Genomic DNA, 21,550 nt, shown 5'->3' with positions numbered 1-21,550 from the left:
TTTGTGGTATAATGAGTGATTGCAAAGTACAATTGGTGGTACAAAAAACTTTTCTTCCATTATGCCTGGGCTGCCAGCATCTAAAACAACAAATGGCACTCACCTGCCACAGCTTCCTTGGTGCCTCCAGTCCTCCGCTGCTGTCTTTTTCCTTGTTGCCCCGTCAACATGTCACAAGTAATCGCTGGCTGCAGCAATGCCCACCATGTACGGTGCGCGACAGTGTGAGCAACAATGTGATGCATTGAGCTTCGGCACCAGGATGAAGACCAGGGCCAGGGCTCAAAGCATCACACTGCCGCTCAGCCTATCGTCGGCCAAGGCCGGTGATTAGCTGAGCTGCAGTTAGATGCATTGATCATGGGCAACCAGGAAAAAGACACCAGCGGAGGACTGGAGTGGCGATGCTGTGACACCAAAAGCGCAATGCCAGGTAAGTCCAGTCTGATTTATATCATATCAGCCAGGGCATAATGGCTGAAAAAAGGCTTTAAGGGGTACTGTGGGTTAGGAAAATGTTTCCCTCAACGCCCAAAACCCTCCTCTCCCCCCCCCCTATAAAAATGTTATCCTTTATTCTATGGATTAGAGATACATTTTTCTAACCTGAAATACTCCTATAAGGGTAAGTTCAGACGAGCGGATCCACAGAGAATTTTATGCTGCAGATCCGCCACCGAAGGACCCCTACAGGGTGCCTTTAGATGTGCCTGCTCGGAGCGACATTACGCCGCTACGAGCAGACGCACTGCGATATGCAAGTCGTTGTGCGCAGTATACTCACACATCGCGGCTGCTCTCGGCCTAGCTCAGGGAGTAGGGGGATCGGCCGCGATGTGTGTGAGTACACCACACATGCGTGGCAACCCGCACATCGCAGAATGTGTCTGCTCATAGCGGCGTAGTGCCGTTCCGAGTAGGCACATCTAAAGGCACCCTGTAGGGGTCCTTCAGCGGCGGATACGCAGTGTAAAATACGCTGTGGATCTGCTCGTCTGAACGTACCCTAAGGATGCAGTAATAAGGTATGAGGGTTGGTTAGGTATGTGGGACTAGGGGGGTGGGGGGGTGTATTGTTATTGGGGTAGGCAGGTGGGGGGGATTATTGAGGTAGGCAGGTGGGGGTAATTATTTGAGTAAGCAGGTGGTAGGGATTATTGGGGTAGGCCGGAGTAGGTAGGTGGGGGGTTAACTATATACATATGGTGGTACTGGCAGGCAGGTGGCGGGGCAGGTTGGTGGGGGGATTACCAATATGGTGGGTGGCACTGGCAGCAGTGGCAGGTGTTTTCAATGAACAGAACAGGCAGCTGAGGCACTTAGACGGCAGCTCAGGTGGGTGGACGCGATGAGGTAGACTGAGGAGGGCGCATGCGCAACTGCTGCACGCCTCTCTCTGCCGGCCTGTATGTCATCACTGACGTGTATATCATCACTGACGTGACGTCCCATTCTGCGCCCCCTTTACAGAGGCTGTAGCTGCACCTGAGGCGATATTCTGTGTATATGGCTAGCTTTATAGGAATCAATACATATTCATTCCATTAAAAATTTTCCAGGTCAAAGACTGTGATGTCCTTCACATTTCCTTTAGACAATAACCTTAGACAATTTCCTTTAGACTATAACATAAAGGGGTTCTCCTCCCCTAGACATCTTATCCCTTATCCCAGAGGCCAGACCCCCGCAATCTCCAGCCCGGCACCCTGGTGTTTTAAATATTTATGATCAGAATGCCAGCAGTGGTAAGCTTCAGAGTCTAGGGGCCCACCGCACAGTTATTGAGCAAAACATGACCTTATCATTTTAGATCATGTGTATAAATGTGTGCACTTACCATCGTTAATAGAATGGGCACAGTGGCAATGGCCATGCGTAATGTAGCAAAAAATGATGGTGTATTTACTATCTAAGGCTCTTGTGGTACTGTTATATCACGGTATGGTAATGTTGCAGGCAATTATAGTTTTGTCTTCTTTCTAAGAGAAATTATTATTTTACTTTTTTGTCGACAGGGCCATATGGGGGCTCTTTTTGTTGTTGTTGTGAAACCAATGTATTGTGGTATGCCTAGGTGAAAGAGATGTCTGCAGCAAGAAGCTGCAGGTTGGTAGGGTAAGCTCATCTGGCATCACTGTGAGTTCAGAAGCTGGGCCCAGGAAGGGAGAGGTTGGGTCCAACACTATTCTGATACAGGATGCAAGATGACTTCATTGTAATTTTGCAACATGCACAGCCAGTCAGCTACAGAGACACAGTAAGTGACTATGTTTCTGTTAAAACTAGACACAATAGATGGCCCAGTCTACCTCAGTTGCCCTCAGGAGGATTCTCATGCTCTCCTATGGCCAGTCCGAACCTGTAGCTTAGGCACATGTATGGCCATGTGTAGACTACTTTATGAACAGTAGAGCTTATAAGAAATGTGTTGGAAGAACGTTATCCCTTATTTTGTCTTTCAAACAGTTCAACCAAAACATCAATATACCAATTATCTCAATTGTAGAATGTTTTTGCTGCCAATATTCTGACCGGCTATTTTATTTATGTTGAAAGCCTAAAATCTGTTGCTTTACATAAGAAGGATCTGGACTTCTATACGGTAACAAAGGTTTATCACTTGGAAGTAATCACTGCAACATCCATGAACAGGGCCTGTGCCAGGGTCCACTGAGCCTGGGGTAGGAGGGGGCAGTGCAGTTTGCCTAAACTTACACTGCAATTGCCATTTCAGTATTGAGGTACACAGAAGGCCCGCCCAAGGGCCCCCATACACCTGCAGCTACCTCCATTCATTGTTGTTTCTTTATCCCCCTGATATAAATTGAATGCAGATACCTGCCTAAGTGTAAATACTTTTAAAATTTATAGAAATTAATGAAAAGTTACAATATGTCTGTTGTTAGGTATAAAATGCATTTTGTTAAATAAATTTCACATGGCGTATATGTTTATATCTGCAAACTGTGACCCTGCAATCCTTTGACGAATACACTTGAAGGTTAAGTAACTGTAGATCTCAGTTAATCTCATGTAATCTCCTATTGCTAAATTAGTGTATACATCCCAGCATTCTTTCTCAGAATGCTACTTGCATGGTTTGGACAATGAAGTCTCAACATTGGTTGACTTTATCCTAATTGTACAGAAGCCATGATTTTCTATATTTTATTTTATTTTTTAGTACAGGTTTTTGATACTCTTGAGGCATTTTGTCCATCACAGTGCACTTGTATTTTTCATGGGAGAAGTGATGGGACTGGAGCAAGGTAAGTACATTACAGATACATGAATAGGACTGATAAGACTGAATAGATAGACTGCATGTTGACTTAGATTTTATCATCCACCTGCCAAATTGAAAACAGTAATTCAACCTAAAGTTATCATCTGTCTGTGACCACCTTCAGACCACACTTAATAAGACAGAAACATATATAGAAAGATATATAGATAGGGCATCTATTAGGGAAAGAGTCCTTTGACTGACAGTTATCTTACGTGTGTGGCCACCTTGGGACCACCATGTGTTATATAGGGACAGCATTACATAGTGCATTTAATTCTAACCAAGGCCTCAGAAGTATAGTGCAGAAATTGTTATTAATGTGCCACTTATATACAATTAAAGGCTCTCCTAAAGCTTATGCAGATATTTTCTTCAAATGTTTCTACAGAGTTAGAGAGCCATGGATGCTATTTTTTTCGGAAATAGCAACATACCTCTATATAGGTTGTGAGGGGTATTACAGCTCAGCCCTATTCATTTCACTAGAACAAATCTACAATATTAGAAAAAATTTGTAATACTTGAAGCATCCATCTAGATGGATTCCCCTATCTGAATACCTCCTATCTAAGCAATAATAGCTATAGAACTATAAACAACATTGACAATTGCTTCAAAAACGGCATAAAAATACTATATTATTAAAAATGCATCAGTAAAGCATTAAAATGCATCAAAGATGTGCTAATAGAGTAGAACTTCTAACTACTTTACAACACATCAGGCTTGCAATAATGGCATTTGCTTATACATCAGATAAATCTACCTTTTAGAGATATGTTATAGTGGAGATATATCATAGTGAAAAACGTATCCCCTTTCTGCAGGATAGAGGTTATGATTAAGATCGGTGGGGGATGGGAGAGGATGTAAGAGCCGTTTAGGGGCGTGTCGGCCCCCTCGAGCGGGGGTCGGGATGCACCACTCCAGGGGAGAGCCAGGGCCCCATACAGGAATTTGCGGCAATCTAAAACTTATCCCGTAACCTACGGATTGGGGGTACATTTTTCACTATGATACTTTTCCTTTGATATTAGACAGAACCCATGGACAGGTAATATGCCATTTCTGTCAGAAGGCACCCATATTTTTCCTGGAGAACCCCGTTAAGCATATCATAAGTTCCTAGTTCAACAAATGAATTCTGAACAAACCCACTTAGTATAAGATATATCAATTTATCAATAGTGTTGTGATTCCCAGAAATAGAAATGTGGCAAAACTTCCTATACATGTTGGGCAGTTTTTCTTCTCTAAAAGGAGTATGTATCCCATATGCCAAAGATATGGGACAAGTGTCTGATCACAGGGCATCCCAGATACATAAGCGCACCAGCTTGTGTATCTTTTCTTCTTCCACAAAGACCCTTGCTCCATGCACAAGGAGAGTCGGAGTGCCATACAGGAGATCGATGGGGCTCTCAGCCATCAGACCCCAACAGTTAGATACTTTTCTCTATCCTTTTGGTATAGGGGATTCATTTTCCTACATGGGACTACCCCTTCAACTTTACCTAATATCTGGATAACTTTAAATGGCTCTTCTTTATTCTAGGAAGTTTAAAAAAGTGACAAAACATCCAAAAATTAGGACAAAGCCTGGTACATTATATATATATATATATATAAAAGGGAGTTTCAGGGTATCTTTATTTCCTTCCCAATAGATGGTGTGGATCAATATAATCATCTTTAATCCCTCCAAAGGTGCTTAAACATTGGAATAATGTTATTCCTTATCTATAGGATAGGGGATAACAAGCTCTTATCAGTAGGGGTCCAACTGCTTTTAAGCACCAACCCCCAACTCCCCCCCTTTGCCCTCCCTGTGATTCTAAGAAATTGTCCCTGGAATGATTGACTCGAACCACACATGCAGGGCAAGCACTCCATCCCTTCTCTATGGAGTCACTTTGCATATTTCTATGTTCAGTGCTCGGTAATATTCGGCAGTCCCATAAAGAAGAAATGGAGTGGCAACAACACATATGCAGTGGGTACCATTATTTTGTCCCTGTTCTGTGAATCAGTGAAAGTCCCAGCAGTCGGACCCCCACTGATCAGCTTATTATCCTTCATCCTGTAGAAAGGGGAGAACAACTGTAAGTGAGGATAGCTCTTTAACTACTTCTTAAATTTTGGATGTGTAATACCCCAAATGAATGTCTTTTTTGTCATACTAGGTCTGTTTTGTGCAATGATCCTGACATGTTTGACATGCCTGTCAATGTTCCCGTTGACACTGTTAAACTTCGGGTTGAAAAAACTGTTATCCGCAGAATTCCCACTGAAGCCTTCTATTACCTAGTGGATCTGAAATATCTTTGGATCACCTACAACAGTGTTACTAGTATTGACTCGAGCAGCTTTTACAATCTTAAACAGTTACATGAATTACGTCTGGATGGAAATCTGATATCAATTTTTCCATGGGAATCAATATTAGAGATGCCTCGTTTACGAACCCTGGACCTACATAACAATAAGATAGCAAGTATCCCAGCTGAGGCAGCACGCTACCTAAAGAACATTACATACCTTGACATATCCAGCAACAAGCTGACCACTCTGCCTTCTGACCTTATGGATATCTGGCCTCCATTCTCTGACCCATCATTACGGGGTACAGAGCAACTTTACCAACGAGTTGTACTAGGTATGGTCTGAAAATGTACTTTGTGCATTACACATTGTTGTTATTATTGAATCTGCAAGTTTTTGTTCATGTAAATTGCTAAACTGTTGGCCAAACATATTGCTATGATCGGTTAAGTGATATAGGGTGGCGTATCCGTCTACAAATGCTTGTTCATAAGTTACATGCCTACACAAATCCACAGCCTTAGCAATTATGTTATATGCAATTAGTATATGAGACACTTCCCTGGAGTAGGGGTTTAGCATGTTACTCTATTGCACAGTCCAACAAAGGATACTTGTTCCATAATCCACGTCTTCCCCTCTATTCATACATCCCTCAGCTCCACTGTATGTTAGTAGAGTACAACGTCTCAACGTAACTATATACAAGTTAATACTTTTTAGTCACATGCATTACTATGTTGCAGCCATACCAGGTGGTGTTCATGTAACAAGTTTTAATACCTAATCTCTAATCCCTGTTAACATCTTACAGTTTTCTGTTTCAGTATCTCTAGGGTGAGTTAGTAGTTTTGCATATAACTCACATTTGCATTCACATTTTGCTGCTACACACCCAGACTAAGTCACCATAGTTGCCCATGGCCTGTCTTCTATTACATCTGATTATTCAGGACCATTTGTTTTATTATTTTTTCATCCCCAATAAGTTTTTTTTTGATAAATCAATATTTACAATGGCATCATGACAATCCTTAACCAATTAAGGATCAAGCCCATTTTGACTTTAAAGTGTACCCGTCAGATCCAACAAAAATTTTTTTTAAATATATTACTCAGTACCTAATCCTGACCATGTACATCAAATTTTTATGTGTCAAGCACATAATTTTTTTTATTACACTTTTAATTTAGCTCACTAGTTTTAATTCCTCTCAAAGGGAGGGGGCGTGGCCTCACTGTGCAGGTCTCCACCCCCTCCCTCAGTATGCTGTCTGCTCACATCTCCCCTAGCATTAGCAAAACTACAACTCCCAGCTTGTCCTCACTGACAGTAGCGGGACACAAGCTGACAGTGGGAGGATTTTTCCTCCAGCTGTGAGCCCTGCGCTCACAGCTGTCAATCAAGGAAGTGTGTCCATGACATAGGTGATGATGCATGGACACAGCAGGACTAGTATGTGTCCAAGTAGGCAGGGGGGCAGTTGTTTGACTGGCTTTTTCAGTATGAAATACTGAAAATGTTATAATGAAAGCAATTGCAAAACCTATTGGTTTTGCATGTTTTACAACATATTAAAAATTTTCATATCTGACAGTGGCCATTTAAGGACCAGCCCAGTTTTATTTTTGCGTTTTAGTTTTTTCCTCCTCGCCTTCTAAAAATCAAAACTCTTTTATATTTTCATCTACAGACTAGTATGAGGGCTTGTTTTTTGTGCGACCAGTTGTCTTTTGTAATTACATCACTCATTTTACCATAAAATGTATGTCGCAACCAAAAAAAATACTATTTGTGTGGTGAAATTCAAAAGAAAACCGCAATTTTGCAAATTTTGGAAGGCTTCGTTTTCACACCACACAATTTACGGTAAAAATGACTTGTTTTATTTATTCTGTGGGTCAATACAATTAAAATGCTACCCATGATTACATGCTTTTCTATTATTGTACAGTGGTCCCTCAACATATGATATTAATTGGTTTCAGGAGAACCATCATATGTTGAAACCATCATATGTTGAGTACATATGTCTATGTAAAAATGGTAATTGGTTCTGGGGCCTCGGAACCATTGTATGTTGAATACATATCTCTATGGGAAACTGCCAATTGGTTCTGGGATGACCATTGCATGTGGAGTGTATGGGGAGTGTTTAACAAACCAGGGTGCCTCCAGCTGTTGCACAACTACAACTCCCAGCATGCATGTACAGCCATTGACTCTCTGGGCATGCTGGGAGTTATAGTTTTGCAACAGCTGGAGGCACACTGATAGGGTAAAAATTGATGTATGGGGTGTATAGTGTGTCTATGTATTGTATGTGATGTGTGACATCACATACAGTACTGTACAGTTCTTTAAATACCTTCAGGGGGGGACAGAATGTCCTCCATTACGATCCTGCCGACTACAGCTCTATAGGAAAGGAAGGGGAGCAGCTCATTGGATGCCTGTAGCAAGATGCTGCAGGCTATTGGCTATGGCTGCACTGGGGGGCAAGGCTTACACGGAGCTCACAGTGGAAGCCTCCGTGAGTTAGCAGGACAGCATGTGAGTAACAGGAGGCAGAACGGGGCACACGGGGCACATTATACAACTATCTGTCATCTGCTGAAGTTGTCAGCGCTGTTTGTACGATGGCCCCAACACACAGCAGCATCATATGTCGAGGCTGCCTTCAACATACGATGGGCTCTGAGAAGCCATCATATGTTGAAATGATCATATGTCGTGGCCATCATAAGTCGGGGGATCACTGTACTGCTTTAAAAAAATTTAAACTTTTTAACCAAATTAGTACGTTTAAAATCCCTTTATTTTACCGACCTATAACTTCTTACATTTTCTATCTTAAAGGTGTTATGAAGGCTAATTTTTTGCATCATGATCTGTACTTTTTATTGATGCCACATTTGTTTATATAAAACTTTTAATAATTTTTTTTTAAATGTGCCAAAAAATCTGCTATTTTTTTTAATTACGCTCACGCCGTTCACCGTATGGGATCATTAACATTATATTTTAATAGTTAGGACATTTTACGCATGCGGTGAGCGAAGTACTGCCGCCCCAGGGCATACATTTACATCCGTGGTCGTTAAGGGGGTAAATGGGCACTGTCAAATACAAAAACTTTTTATATGTTGTGCATCTTAGCAAAACATTAACCTTTCTAATATATTTCATAAGAAAATGTTATTTCCTTTTTATATAAATCATGGTTTATAAAATCATGGCTTTGTCCAAGCTGAAGCACAGGCATGGACAAAGTCTAGTATGTGAGTGTGGGCTAGCACTCCTCTATCTGATAGGACAGGAGAGAGCACAGAGGAGTACTACCAGACAGGAGAGAGCACAGAGGAGTCCTATCAGACAGGAGAGAGCACAGAGGAGTACTACCAGACAGGAGAGAGCACAGAGGAGTCCTATCAGACAGGAGAGAGCACAGAGGAGTACTATCAGAGAGGAGAGAGCACAGAGGAGTGCTATCAGACAGGAGAGAGCACAGATGAGTACTATCAGACAGGAGAGAACACAGAGGAGTGCTATCAGACAGGAGAGAGCACAGAGGAGTACTATGAGACAGGAGAGAACACAGAGGAGTACTATCAAACAGGGGAGAGCACAGAGGAGTGCTATCAGACATGAGAGAGCACAAAGGAGTGCTATCAGACAGGAGAGACACAGAGGAGTACTATCTGACAGGAGAGTGCACAGAGGAGTCCTATCAGTCAGGAGAGAGCACAGGGGAGTCCTATTAGACAGGAGAGAGCACAGAGGAGTACTATCAGACAGGAGAGAGCACAGAGGAGTCCTATCAGACAGGAGAGAGCACAAAGGAGTCCTATCAGACAGAAGAGAGCACAGAGGAGTACTATCAGATAGGAGAGAGCACAGAGGAGTACTATCAGACAGGAGAGAGCACAAAGGAGTCCTATCAGACAAGAGAGAGTACAGGGGAGTTGTATCAGACAGGAGAGAGCACAGAGGAGTCCTATCAGACAGGAGAGAGCACAGGGGAGTGCTATCAGAAAGGAGAGAACACAGAGGAGTACTATCAGACAGGCGAGAGCACAGAGGAGTGCTATCAGACAGGAGAGAACAGAGGAGTACTATCAGACAGAAGAGAGCACAGAGGAGTACTATCAGACAGGAGAGAGCACAGAGGAGTACTATCAGACAGGAGAGAGCACAGGGGAGTACTATCAGACAGGAGAGAGCACAGAAGAGTACTATCAGACAGCAGAGAGCTCAGAGGAGTACTATCAGATAGGAGAAAGCACAGAGGAGTACTATCAGACAAGAGAGAGCACAGAGGAGTGCTATCAGACAGAAGAGAGCTCAGTGCTAGCCCACCCTCACATACTGGACTTTGTCCATGCCTGTACTTCAACTTGGACAAAGCCATGATTTTATAAGCCATGATTTCTGTAAAAAAAAAAGAAATAAAAATGTCTTATGAAGTATATTAGGAAGGATAATGTTTTGCCAAGAAGTACAACATATAAAAAAAAGTTTTTGAATCTGACAAAGCTCATTTAAAGAGTTGCCACGTCCCCTCCCATAGACTCACATTGAGGGGGACGGGCTGTGATTTCATGAGGAGGCGGGGCCATGACATCACAATACTCTGGCCCCTGTATCGCCCGTCATCAGGCACGGAGCAACGTTCGCTCCATGTAGCAGATGACACAGGGTGCTGCAGGAGAGATCGTTGGAGTTCCCAGCGGTATGACCCCCAGGATCAGACATCTTATCCCCTATCCTTTTGATAGGGGATAAGATGTCTAGGGACGGAGTACCCCTTTAAGATTTTTTAATAGAAGGAATTTACAAATCTGTTTTACAGTTTACAAAACTTTCTGGAGCCAGTTGATATGAAATTATTTTTTTTCCCACCAGAGTACCCCTTTAAAGAAGTAATCCGGGATAGAAAAACATCCCCTCTCCTAAAAATAGGGGATAAGTGTCAGATTGAAGGGGGTACCCCTGCAATCTCTTGTACGGGACCACCGCACAAAGGGGTCAGACCCCCTATGATCTGACACTCATCCCCTATCCTTAGTATAAGGGATACGTTTTTCTATCCCGGAGGTCTCGTTTAACAGGTTAAATCTGTTAAAATGATCATAAACATTATACAATAGATTTAATTTTCAAACATACTATAATTTACTTTAAACAGGTTTATAAAAAAAGAAAAAAAGCTTTTATCCATACCTCTTTGCAGATTGTGTGTAATAAAGCCCTACATTACTGTCATAGTGACTACTTTCATAAGTCATAGAACATACAGTATACCTCCATAAGGAGACTCGAACACTGTGTTCACAGAGCTATAAGGAGATGTTACAGATGGCTACCACCTACTTAGTAAATCAGTCAGCCTGTGATGGAGACTGAGGAAATCCCTTCCTGCTTCTGACAAATCTGCATATCTTTTGGCCAACACAAAACAATTGATGGGAATTCCCTTACTTCACTCCCAAATGTCCGCACAGGAGTGCACTTGGTGCACATCTATTTCCTATAGTGAGAGTTCCCTTCTGATCACTGATTGCACATTACTGTTATAATGAAGATTGTCATTCGACACTCGATAATTCCTTTTTTAACGTAAACCAAAGCACCACAGGCTGTAAATACGTTTGTATAAACAGTTATTTTTTTAGTTCTTTTGCAAAAACTACTTTCAATATATATATATATATATATATATATATATATATATATATATATATATAGTTTAATCCGTTACCAGCTTATGACAAGAGGGGATATTCTTGGCATGTTTGGATTTGCTATAAATAGGCTCAGTTCTCCTGGTTGACTGTGTTACATAATGATTGTAATGATACAGACAGTGTAATGTAAAGCATTAGAATTAAATAGCTCCTGAGTATTGTATACCATTTTTTTTTTTAATGCATCACATTAGGCAGACAGAGTTCCCCCACATTAGGCAGACAGAGTTCCCCCACATTAGGCAGGCAGTTTTCCCCCACATTAGGCAGGCAGTGTTTCCCCCACATTAGGCAGGCAGTGTTCCCCCCACATTAGACAGGCAGTGTTCCCCCACATTAGGCAGGCAGTGTTCCCCACATTAGGCAGACAGAGTTCCCCCACATTAGGCAGACAGAGTTCCCCCCATTAGGCAGGCAGTGTTCCCCTACATTAGGCAGGCAGTGTTCCCCCACATTAGGCAGGCAGTGTTCCCCCACATTACGCAGGCAGTGTTCCCCCATATTAGGCAGTTCCCCCACATTAGGCAGACAGAGTTCCCCCACATTAGGCAGGCAGTGTTCCCCCACATTAGGCAGGCAGTGTTTCCCCACATTAGGCAAATCCCCCACATTAGGCAGACAGAGTTCCCCCACATTAGGCAGGCAGTGTTCCCCCACATTAGGCAGACAGAGTTCCCCCACATTAAGCAGACAGAGTTCCCCCACATTAGGCACACAGTGTTCCCCACATTAGGCAGGCAGTGTTCCTCCACATTAGGCAGGCAGTGTTCCCCCACATTATGTAGGCCAGTGGTCTTCAACCTGCGGACCTCCAGATGTTGCAAAACTACGAGCTGTCCGGGCATGCTGGGAGTTGTAGTCTTGCAACATCTGGAGGTCCACAGGTTGAAGACCACTGATGTAGGCAGTGTTCCCCCACAGACATACAGCCTCCAGCCATATACAGTGTATGGCTGAAGGCTGTATGCCTGTGTACTGCCCACTTCAGTGCTCCGACCACCAGTGGCGTTGCTAGGGTTGGTGTCACCCGGTGCGGTAGAAAATGGTGTCACCCCCATACCTCCCCCCTCCCCCCAGTAAGTTTTTAGCCTGTTGTGACAGACACCACTGTTGTAGCGCATTGTGAGAAATTCCAGTATAATAATCAGATATACCAGTTGCCACAGAATGGGAAAGTGTTAAAGAAGTTTTCACCATTTAAATATACAGCTCCCAGAATTACTTAAAGGGGTACTCCACTGGAAAACATTTACTTTTATATCAACTGGTGCCAGAAAGTTAAACAGATTTTTAAATTACTTCTATTTAAAATCTTAATACTTACAGTACTTATAAGCTGGTGTATGCTCCACAGGAAGTTGTGTAGTTCTTTCCAATCTGACCACAGTGCTATTTGCTGACACCTCTGTCCATGTCAGGAACTGTCCAGAGCAGGATAGGTTTGCTATGGGGATTTGCTCCTACTATGGACAGTTCTTGACATGGACAGAGGTGTCAGCACAGAGCACTGTGGTCAGACAGAAAAGAAATTAAAAAAGAAAATAACTTCCTGTGAATCGGTTATACAGCAGCTAATAAGTACTGGAAGGATTAAGATTTTTAAATAGAAGTAATTTACAAATCTGTTTAACTTTGTAGCACCAGTTGATTAAAAAAAAATGTTTTCCAGTAGAGTACCCCTTTGAGTAGTGGTGAGGTTATGCTGGGAGTTGTAGTTTCACTGACCATAACTGTAGAACTGACAAGCGACTACAGCTCTGATAGGACATAGTGAGGAGAATGTACAATGATATCAGTGACTACAGGTGACGTCTTCTCTATAGTGAGGAGAATGTACAATGATATCAGTGACTAGAGGTGACGTCTTCTCTATAGTGAGGAGAATACAGAATGATATCAGTGACTACAGGTGACGTGTTCTCTATAGTGAGGAGAATACACAATGATATCAGTGCTTACAGGTGACGTCTTCTCTATAGTGAGGAGAATACACAATGATATCAGTGATTACAGGTGACGTCTTCTCTATAGTGAAGAGAATACACAATGATATCAGTGACTACAGGTGACGTCTTCTCTATAGTGAAGAGAATACACAATGATATCAGTGACTACAGGTGACGTCTTCTCTATAGTGAGGAGAATACACAATGATATCAGTGACTACAGGTGACATCTTCTCTATAGTGAGGAGAATACACAATGATATCAGTGACTACTGGTGACGTGTTCTCTATAGTGAGAAGAATACACAATGATATCAGTGACTACAGGTGACATCTTCTCTATAGTGAGGAGAATACACAATGATATCAGTGATTACAGGTGACGTCTTCTCTATAGTGAAGAGAATACACAATGATATCAGTGACTACAGGTGACGTCTTCTCTATAGTGAAGAGAATACACAATGATATCAGTGACTACAGGTGACGTCTTCTCTATAGTGAGGAGAATACACAATGATATCAGTGACTACAGGTGACGTCTTCTCTATAGTGAGGAGAATACACAATGATATCGGTGACTACAGGTGACGTCTTCTCTATAGTGAGGAGAATGTACAATGATATCAGTGACTACAGGTGACGTCTTCTCTATAGTCTTCACTTATCTAATTCAGATGGTACATACCGCCTGGTCCAGCTAAATCTTCTGTCTGTAGAATGTGACGCCCAGACATCTCCTCACTATGTCAGCGCATTCTCATCCTCTATATGAAAACAATTATTATTATAAACCTGCCAGACACTGTATCCTCTAAATATAATACTACTATACACTACACCCTTTGATTATAAACCTTCCATACACCATACCCACTGAATATAATAATACCACTCACTGTACATTCTGAATATAATACCATCACATACTGTACCCTCTGAATATAAATCTGCCACATACTGTACCCCTGAATATAATACTATCACATACTGTACCCTCTGAATATAATACCAACACATACCGTACACTCTGAATATATTACTACCACCCATTGCGCCCTCTGAATATAATACTTAGAGATGAGCAAACTACAGTAAATTCAACTCGTCACAAACTTCTCGGCTCGGCAGTTGATGAATTTTCCTGCATAAATTAGTTCAGCTTTCAGGTGCTCCCGTGGGCTGGAAAAGGTGGATATTGTCCTAGGAGAATCTTTCCTATGAATGTATCCACCTTTTCCAGCCCACCGGCGCACCTGAAGGCTGAACTAATTTACGCAGGATAAGACATCAACTGCTGAGCCGAGAAGTTTGTGACAAATCGAATTTACTGTAAGTTCGCTCATCTCTAATAATACTACCACAAACTGCGCCCTCTGAATATAATACTACCACCCACTGTGCCCTCTGAATATAATACTACCACAAACTGCGCCCTCTGAATATAATACTACCACCCACTGTGCCCTCTGAATATAATACTACCACAAACTGCGCCCTCTGAATATAACGTTGCCATACAGTGCAACCGCAGTAACACCCCTCAACATCCGTTAGCTGATGCTATTACCACTGGAGGGGGGTATTGGTGGTGTTGCTAGTGGATGATCGGGGTGCTACTACTGGGGGGGGGGGGGGGTGTTGCTGAAGGATGATGAGGGTGCTACTGGCCATCCCCCCTGGCAGTATCACCCCCATCATCCATCGGCAGGATCATCCTCCTGGCAGGAGCACCGCCATCATCCACCATCAGGATCTGCTGATGGAGGTGCTGCTGCTGGGGGGGGTAGTTGCTGGCGGATGATGAGGGTGCTACTGCCAGGGGGGGGAGCATTAGGTAGGCAGCAGTTCCCCCACATTAGGTAGGTAGCAGTTTCCCCACATTAGGTAGCATAGACTCCCCACATTAGGCAGCATGGATTCCCCACATTTGGTACCAGTTTCCCCACATTAAGTAGGTACCAGTTACCCCACATTAGGTAGCAATTTCCCCACATTAGGTAGCACAGATTCCCCACATTAGGTAGCAGTTTCCCCACATTCGGTAGCACAGATTCCCCACATTAGCTGGCATAGACTCCCCACATTAGGTAGCATAGACTCCGCACATTAGGTAGCATAGACTCCGCACATTAGGTAGCATAGACTCCCCACATTAGGTAGCATAGACTCCCCACATTAGGCCGCAGGTTCCCCACAATGCATCAAAGTCTCCCCCCACACACACACACACATGCACACACACAAAAAAAAAAAAACACATACAACACAGAGAGACACACACACAAACACACAGTCAGAGAGACACACACTCACTCACAGACAGACACACAGAGTCACACAGTCACACACACACAGAGTCACACACAGTCACACACACACACAGAGTCACACAAACACACAGTCACACACAGAGTCACACAAATACAGAATCACACACACACACACACACACACACACACAGAGTCACACACACAAACATAGATAGAGACAGACACACACTCACCCATCCAGCTCAGCGATCCTTCTCACCGGGCGCAATGCGAGTGACGTAACTGACGTCCCCCTGCGCGGCCAATGCGGTGTGACGTCAGGCCGGCGCAGACGTGGGAGCGGAGGCCGGGCACAGTACTGGTGAAGGTGAGGGGGGGGGGCGTGATGACGGACGGGCGCACTGAAAGGAGAGGGGGGGGTTGCTAACGGACGGGCGCACTGCACACACAGCACAGGGGGGGGGGGTGCTGACGGATGGGAGGCCGGTCGGGCACATAGGGGGGTGTCAGTGTAGCTGGGGAGGGAGTGTGGGTGCTGCAGAGCGTCTTGGTGTCACCCCACTAGGTTGGTGTCACCCGGTGCGGGCCGCACCCCCCGCACCCGGGTCGCAACGCCACTGCCGACCACCACTCCGGCTATAGCAGTAGATCTCGGGACCGGTGGTCGGAGCACCGAAGATGACGTACCGCTGGTCACTTACCAAGCTGGCCAGCGCGCGTCTTCCTCCTTCTCTATCCTCCGGTCCTCAGAGCCTTCGTTTCCATGGGCGCACGCACGGGACATCAGTGACGTCCCGGCGTGCGCTATGTCCCGGCGGCCCTGCGTTTTAAACTTAATGCAGGGCTGCAGGGAGTTAATAGTGATGGGGGGAATTGCCTCGTCGCTACAGGACGGGCAAACACCGGCTCTGCTTGGGGCCCCGGGCCAGCTCAGGGCCCCAAGCAATTGCTTGGTTTGCCTGTCCTGTTGTGACCTCCCCTGCCGAACCCAATCGACTGACTCACCGAACCCCTGGGGTTCGATCGAACCCAGGTTAAGAACCACTGCTCTAGGGCATAGCTAAAAGCTCAAAGTTTCTGGTGAAAATTGTGCTTGGACCACCCTGGTTTAAAAATCTTTCTTTTTTTGGCACAGAATGTAGGTTTTCTATAGTTATATAGAGCATGCATTTAAGTAGAAAACTCTGCAAATGTAAGAATGTTTGTGCAGATCTCCTGACAGGGGAGGGGGGGGGGGGGAGGAGAGGAGCTCATCATACTCCAGGGGAAACACTCCCAGCCTCTCAGAGAACTTCAGAAAGACTCATCACAGTAATTCATATATCAAATGGTATTTAACATGTACTCCACTGGAAAACATTTTCTTATTAATCAACTGGTGCCAGAAAGTGAAACAGATTTGTAAATTACTTCTATTAAAAAATCTTAATCCTTCCAGTACTTACCAGCTGCTGTATGCTCCTGAGGAAGATCTTTTCTTTTTCAATTTTCTTTCTGCCTGACCACAAGTGCTCTCTGCTGACACATCTGTCCATGTCAGGAGCAGTTCCTAAAATGGACAGAGGTGTCAGCAGAGAGCACTGTGGTCAGACAGAAAGGAAATTCAAAAAGAAAAGAACTTCCTCTGTAGTATTCAGAAGCTGATAAGTACTGGAAGGATTAGGATTTTTAATAGAAGTCATTTACAAATCTGTTTAACCCCTTGAAGAAAAATCATGTCATTTTGTAACTTTTGGGGGCTTCCGTTTATACGCAGTGCATTTTTCAGTAAAAATAACACCTTATCTTTATTCTGTAGGGTTAAAATGATACCCTACTGTCAGGCCCAAGGCCTGATTATTAAAATCCTATATGTGTATAATAAATTATATCTGTGTATAAACTAAGACATGGGTGAGGGGTCATTCAGACTGTGTTTTGTGTATTGCATTTTATTGGGGGGTCTGGCTGTTTGTTTACATCTCCTTTGAAGTCAAAGGCTCTTTTTGAAGCAGCAGGAAGTCATGCACTCTGGTCCCATCATATAATCAACCAGATAAGAGGGCCAGAGACAGAGATGTCCCCCCTGGTGGGATCAGAGGGGAGGGGGAAATGGAGTTTCCCTCCAAAGAAAGCAGATATATAATATTTAACAATGCTAGACTCAGGGTGTTCAAGGCTGCCCATAAGCTGACAAGACCATCCTAAGAACAGCACTCTCACATGGACTGCTATATCATCATGCTGTAAGAACTTCATCTTTTGTTTTCTGAACTTGTCTTGCTAAACTCTTTTATATATTTTTGTAACTGTATGTCATTTGTTTCTGTATTTTTATATAGTCAGCACTGTGATACCTTTTATCAGATTAAATGCTCTGGTCTTTGATCTCTAAATATATGAGCTCACCTTTCTGAAGGCAGCTCTGGTAAAAGACGTTTAGCTAAGGGTTAATTTGGGGACTTGCTGGGACTAGTAGTGGATACCCAGAGGTCTGGCGTACACAGTTTTTTTTTATGGGAAAAGGGGGGTGATTCAAACTTTTATTAGGGAAGGGGTTAAATGACCTTTGTTAACTTTTTTTTTCACTTTTTTTTTGCAGTGTTATAGCTCCCATAGGGACCTATAGCACTGCACACACTGGTCTCTTATGCTGATCCCTGCAAAGCCATAGCTTTGCACGGATCAGTGAGATAGGGGCTCGATTGCTCAAGCCTGTAACTCAGGCTTGGAGCAATCAAACTCCGATCGGATGCCGCGGAGACAGGTAAGGAGACCTCCGCTTGCGTCCCAGCTGATCGGAACATCACGATTATATCGCAATGTCCCGATCAGCCCGACTGAGCTGCCGGGAAGCGTTTACTTTCACTTTCAGATGCATCGGTCAACTTTGACCGCCGCATCTGAGGTGTTAATAGCGCGCGGCACAACGATCGGTGCCGCGCGCTGTTAGCCCAGAGTCCCGGCTATGAATAGCAGCCGGGACTGAACCAGTGTGAAACACCGGGAGCGGTCTCAGGGCATACAGGTAAACTTTTTTTATTTTTTAAATCAACTGGTGCCAGAAAGTTAAATAGATTTGTAAATTACTTCTATTAACAAATCTTAATGCTTCCAGTACTTATTAGCTGCTTAATACTAAGGAGGATTTTTTTTTTTTTGGCATACAGAGCTCTCTGCTGACATCATGACCACAGTGCTCTCTGCTGACATCTCTGCCCATTTTAGGAACTGTCCAGAGTAGAAGAAAATCCCCATAGCAAACATATGCTGCTCTGGACAGTTCCTAAAATGGACAGAGATGTCACCCGAGAGCACCGTGCTCGTGATGTCAGCAGATAGCACTGTGTTCCAAAAAGAAAATAATTTCCTTTGTAGTATTCAGCAGCTAACAAGTACTGGAAGGATTACATTTTTTACTAGAAGTAATTTACATATCTGTTTAACTTTCTGGCACCAGTTGATTTAAAATAATAATAATAATAATAATAATAATAATAATAATGTTTTCCAGCGAAGTACCCCTTTAACTTTCTGGCACCAGTTGATTTAAAAAAGAAAAAGTTTTCCAGCGGAGTACCCCTTTAACATATGCATATTATTATTATGCATACAGGTCTTAGGGCACATTACTACACTTACTTTTGTTGCATTTATTTTTACATTTTCTTACTAATGACAGTAAAGATTTGAAAGCGACAAGATATGGGGTTCCGAGTCAGCAGGACAATCCCTGGTGGCTTTTTCCCACCACACTGGAGTTGAGTGATAAATCTTAACCTGTTTTGGTATAGGAAGAGATCTATCACTCAAGCCTGGTAGGGAGAAGCCACTGGGGACTATCCAATGACTTGAAAACCTGTTTCTGGCAGCCTTTATAGCTATGAATCCGATGGACTCTCCCTGCAGTTACACATAGTTCACAGGAACCAAGTGACTAGAGACATTCATTTAATATACCATGCCATTTCCAACTCCCTACACCTATGCCTTCTGTTAATGGACACAGAGAAGGCCTTTGACAGAATGATTTCATGCCTGAAACTCTTAGACATCCTCTGTATAATAAAAGTAATTCACTAGCGCTCCTATGGAACGGGTGGAAGAGGATATATCAGAAAAAAAGGTATACATGTAATGGTATAATTATGGGTCCCTGTTTCCCATACGTGAATAAATAAATCTAAAATATAAATAAATACTGGCACAACAAGTATATTAAAAAATCACTATGTTTAATTTTTACTAAAAAATTGAAACCTCTAATGTAACGCAGACAGGGGAAAAAGGACATTTCCCTCAGGATCACTGGGTGTTGCCGTATGTAGCAAATATTCCTGTTAGACCAAAAAATGCATATAATTGATCATATAATTGTGGTGTCCCGGTACCGTATTGCATCCAGTACCTAGTGTAGAGGTCCCCAAAGTCAGAGTAACTACGTTCAGGTAGGGTTCCTCAGATTGGACAACCCCTAGTCACCTCTCCTTAATTCTAACTTTCATATTCATAAATGCATAGCTTTTTGGCGTCTTACGAACAGGATACGGGTGTGTGCCTCCAGCTGTTGCCACCAAGTAAAGTGTACTCCCCCTGTATAATAGACTGCCCCATGTGTTACGGAGTACCATATAAGTGTATGGAAGATTGCATATGGTGCCGCGTGCAGAGAGCACACGCGAAAAGTAAGGGGGAGACGAAAATGTTATTGCTGCAGAAATGTGTAAAGTGAGATGCGAATGTATGCTACGATCCTCAGGTCCGGTCAGCATTGCAAGAGTTAACGCGCTGCCGGAAAAGCGTGTGAAGAATTCCTGCGCTGCGCAACGACCCACCCCTGGCCGTGGCTATCAAGTGAGTGTATCACAGCCGAAAGGGAACATAGAGACGCGGTTGTTGATTCCAGGGGAACAGGAAGTCGGGGCTGCACCGATGACGTTCTTCCGGCCGGAAGCCATTTTGGCGAAGCCCAGTATAAAGGACACCCTGCACAGCGACCTCTTCAGTCTGCACAAAGTAGAGCTGGAAGGTACAGACATGGCGGAGAGCAGCGGTCCACGTGGCATGCACACGAAGATGGCACCGGAACAGAGGAAAGTTGCGGCGGTCGCAGCCCAACTATTCCACGATCTTGCCGACCGTTTGCAGCGGTTGTCATTGGATGAAGAGGGGGCCTGCAATCTTCCCTCCACTGCCTGATGATGACGACGACTGGCAGGATACCCCTCCGGGGGACACCGCAGGGACATCTGGAAGTCCATCACCGGTGAGATTGTCCCCTCACCACCGCACCTGGGGCTCATGGGCTGAGATCCCGACGGAGGAATCCTCAGCAAGCTCACCGCCTGAGGCTGCCTTCTCCTCTGCTAGCAGCCCTGAACCAGAGATACCCTTATCTGCCCTGCAAAATGCACGATCATGCTCACCAAAATTGCCCCAATGGGTCTTTGGGGATGAACCTGACTTTATCCAATATATGCATGATGTGCTTCAACCTCTGCCTGGGAAACCTCTACCATCGGTTCCTAAGGCACAACAAGAAAGGGCCAGCCAGGAGGCTGAAATAGCCAACGTGATGGAACAATTAAAGGCCCGACACAGAACTTTATGCTCCTAAACATGTACATCTGCCTCTGGAGGAGAGGATCTGCTATCAGGAGAACACCAAGGAAATGGAGGCACTCTTTATCCGCAGATGGGACCATCCCGGAGAAGGGGAGGAGCCCTTGGAACGTAGCAGAGCAACAGTGGCCAATTTCGACAAGGTCAGAGGTTATGGTACCCTCATTGATTGCCATACCGGCTATACCATCCTCGTAAACTGGCGAGCTGTACAGAGGTCATATCTACATAAGAAGTTCCATTACCTGGAGGTGGGTGAGATAGTGGAATACACTCCCGTCCGGGGCCTGCGAGGAGAGTGGGTGGCCGCAGTCACCAGGCCAACAGCTCCAACACAGCTGCCCTTCAAGTATTTTTCGTCAAATGATTGG

At 43.9% G+C, this 21,550-nt stretch overlaps 1 protein-coding gene across 1 annotated transcript in view; it reads left to right on the top strand.

The window, feature by feature from the left end:
• The first annotated feature begins 360 nt into the window (after nt 1-360).
• The window catches only part of LRIT3 (leucine rich repeat, Ig-like and transmembrane domains 3), a 54,575-nt gene continuing 33,385 nt past the window's right edge, over nt 361-21,550 (top strand). Inside the window, exons 1-3 of the mRNA XM_056555252.1 lie at nt 361-433; nt 3,149-3,269; nt 5,473-5,945. Coding sequence (XP_056411227.1) covers nt 361-433; nt 3,149-3,269; nt 5,473-5,945 — 667 coding nt within the window. The remainder of the gene's footprint in view (nt 434-3,148; nt 3,270-5,472; nt 5,946-21,550) is intronic.

The sequence above is a fragment of the Hyla sarda genome, chromosome 1 (genome assembly GCF_029499605.1).
Source record: "Hyla sarda isolate aHylSar1 chromosome 1, aHylSar1.hap1, whole genome shotgun sequence".
Taxonomy (NCBI): domain Eukaryota; kingdom Metazoa; phylum Chordata; class Amphibia; order Anura; family Hylidae; genus Hyla; species Hyla sarda.
Note: the sequence above shows the minus strand (reverse complement) of the source record. Positions and strands in the feature narration are given on the sequence as shown.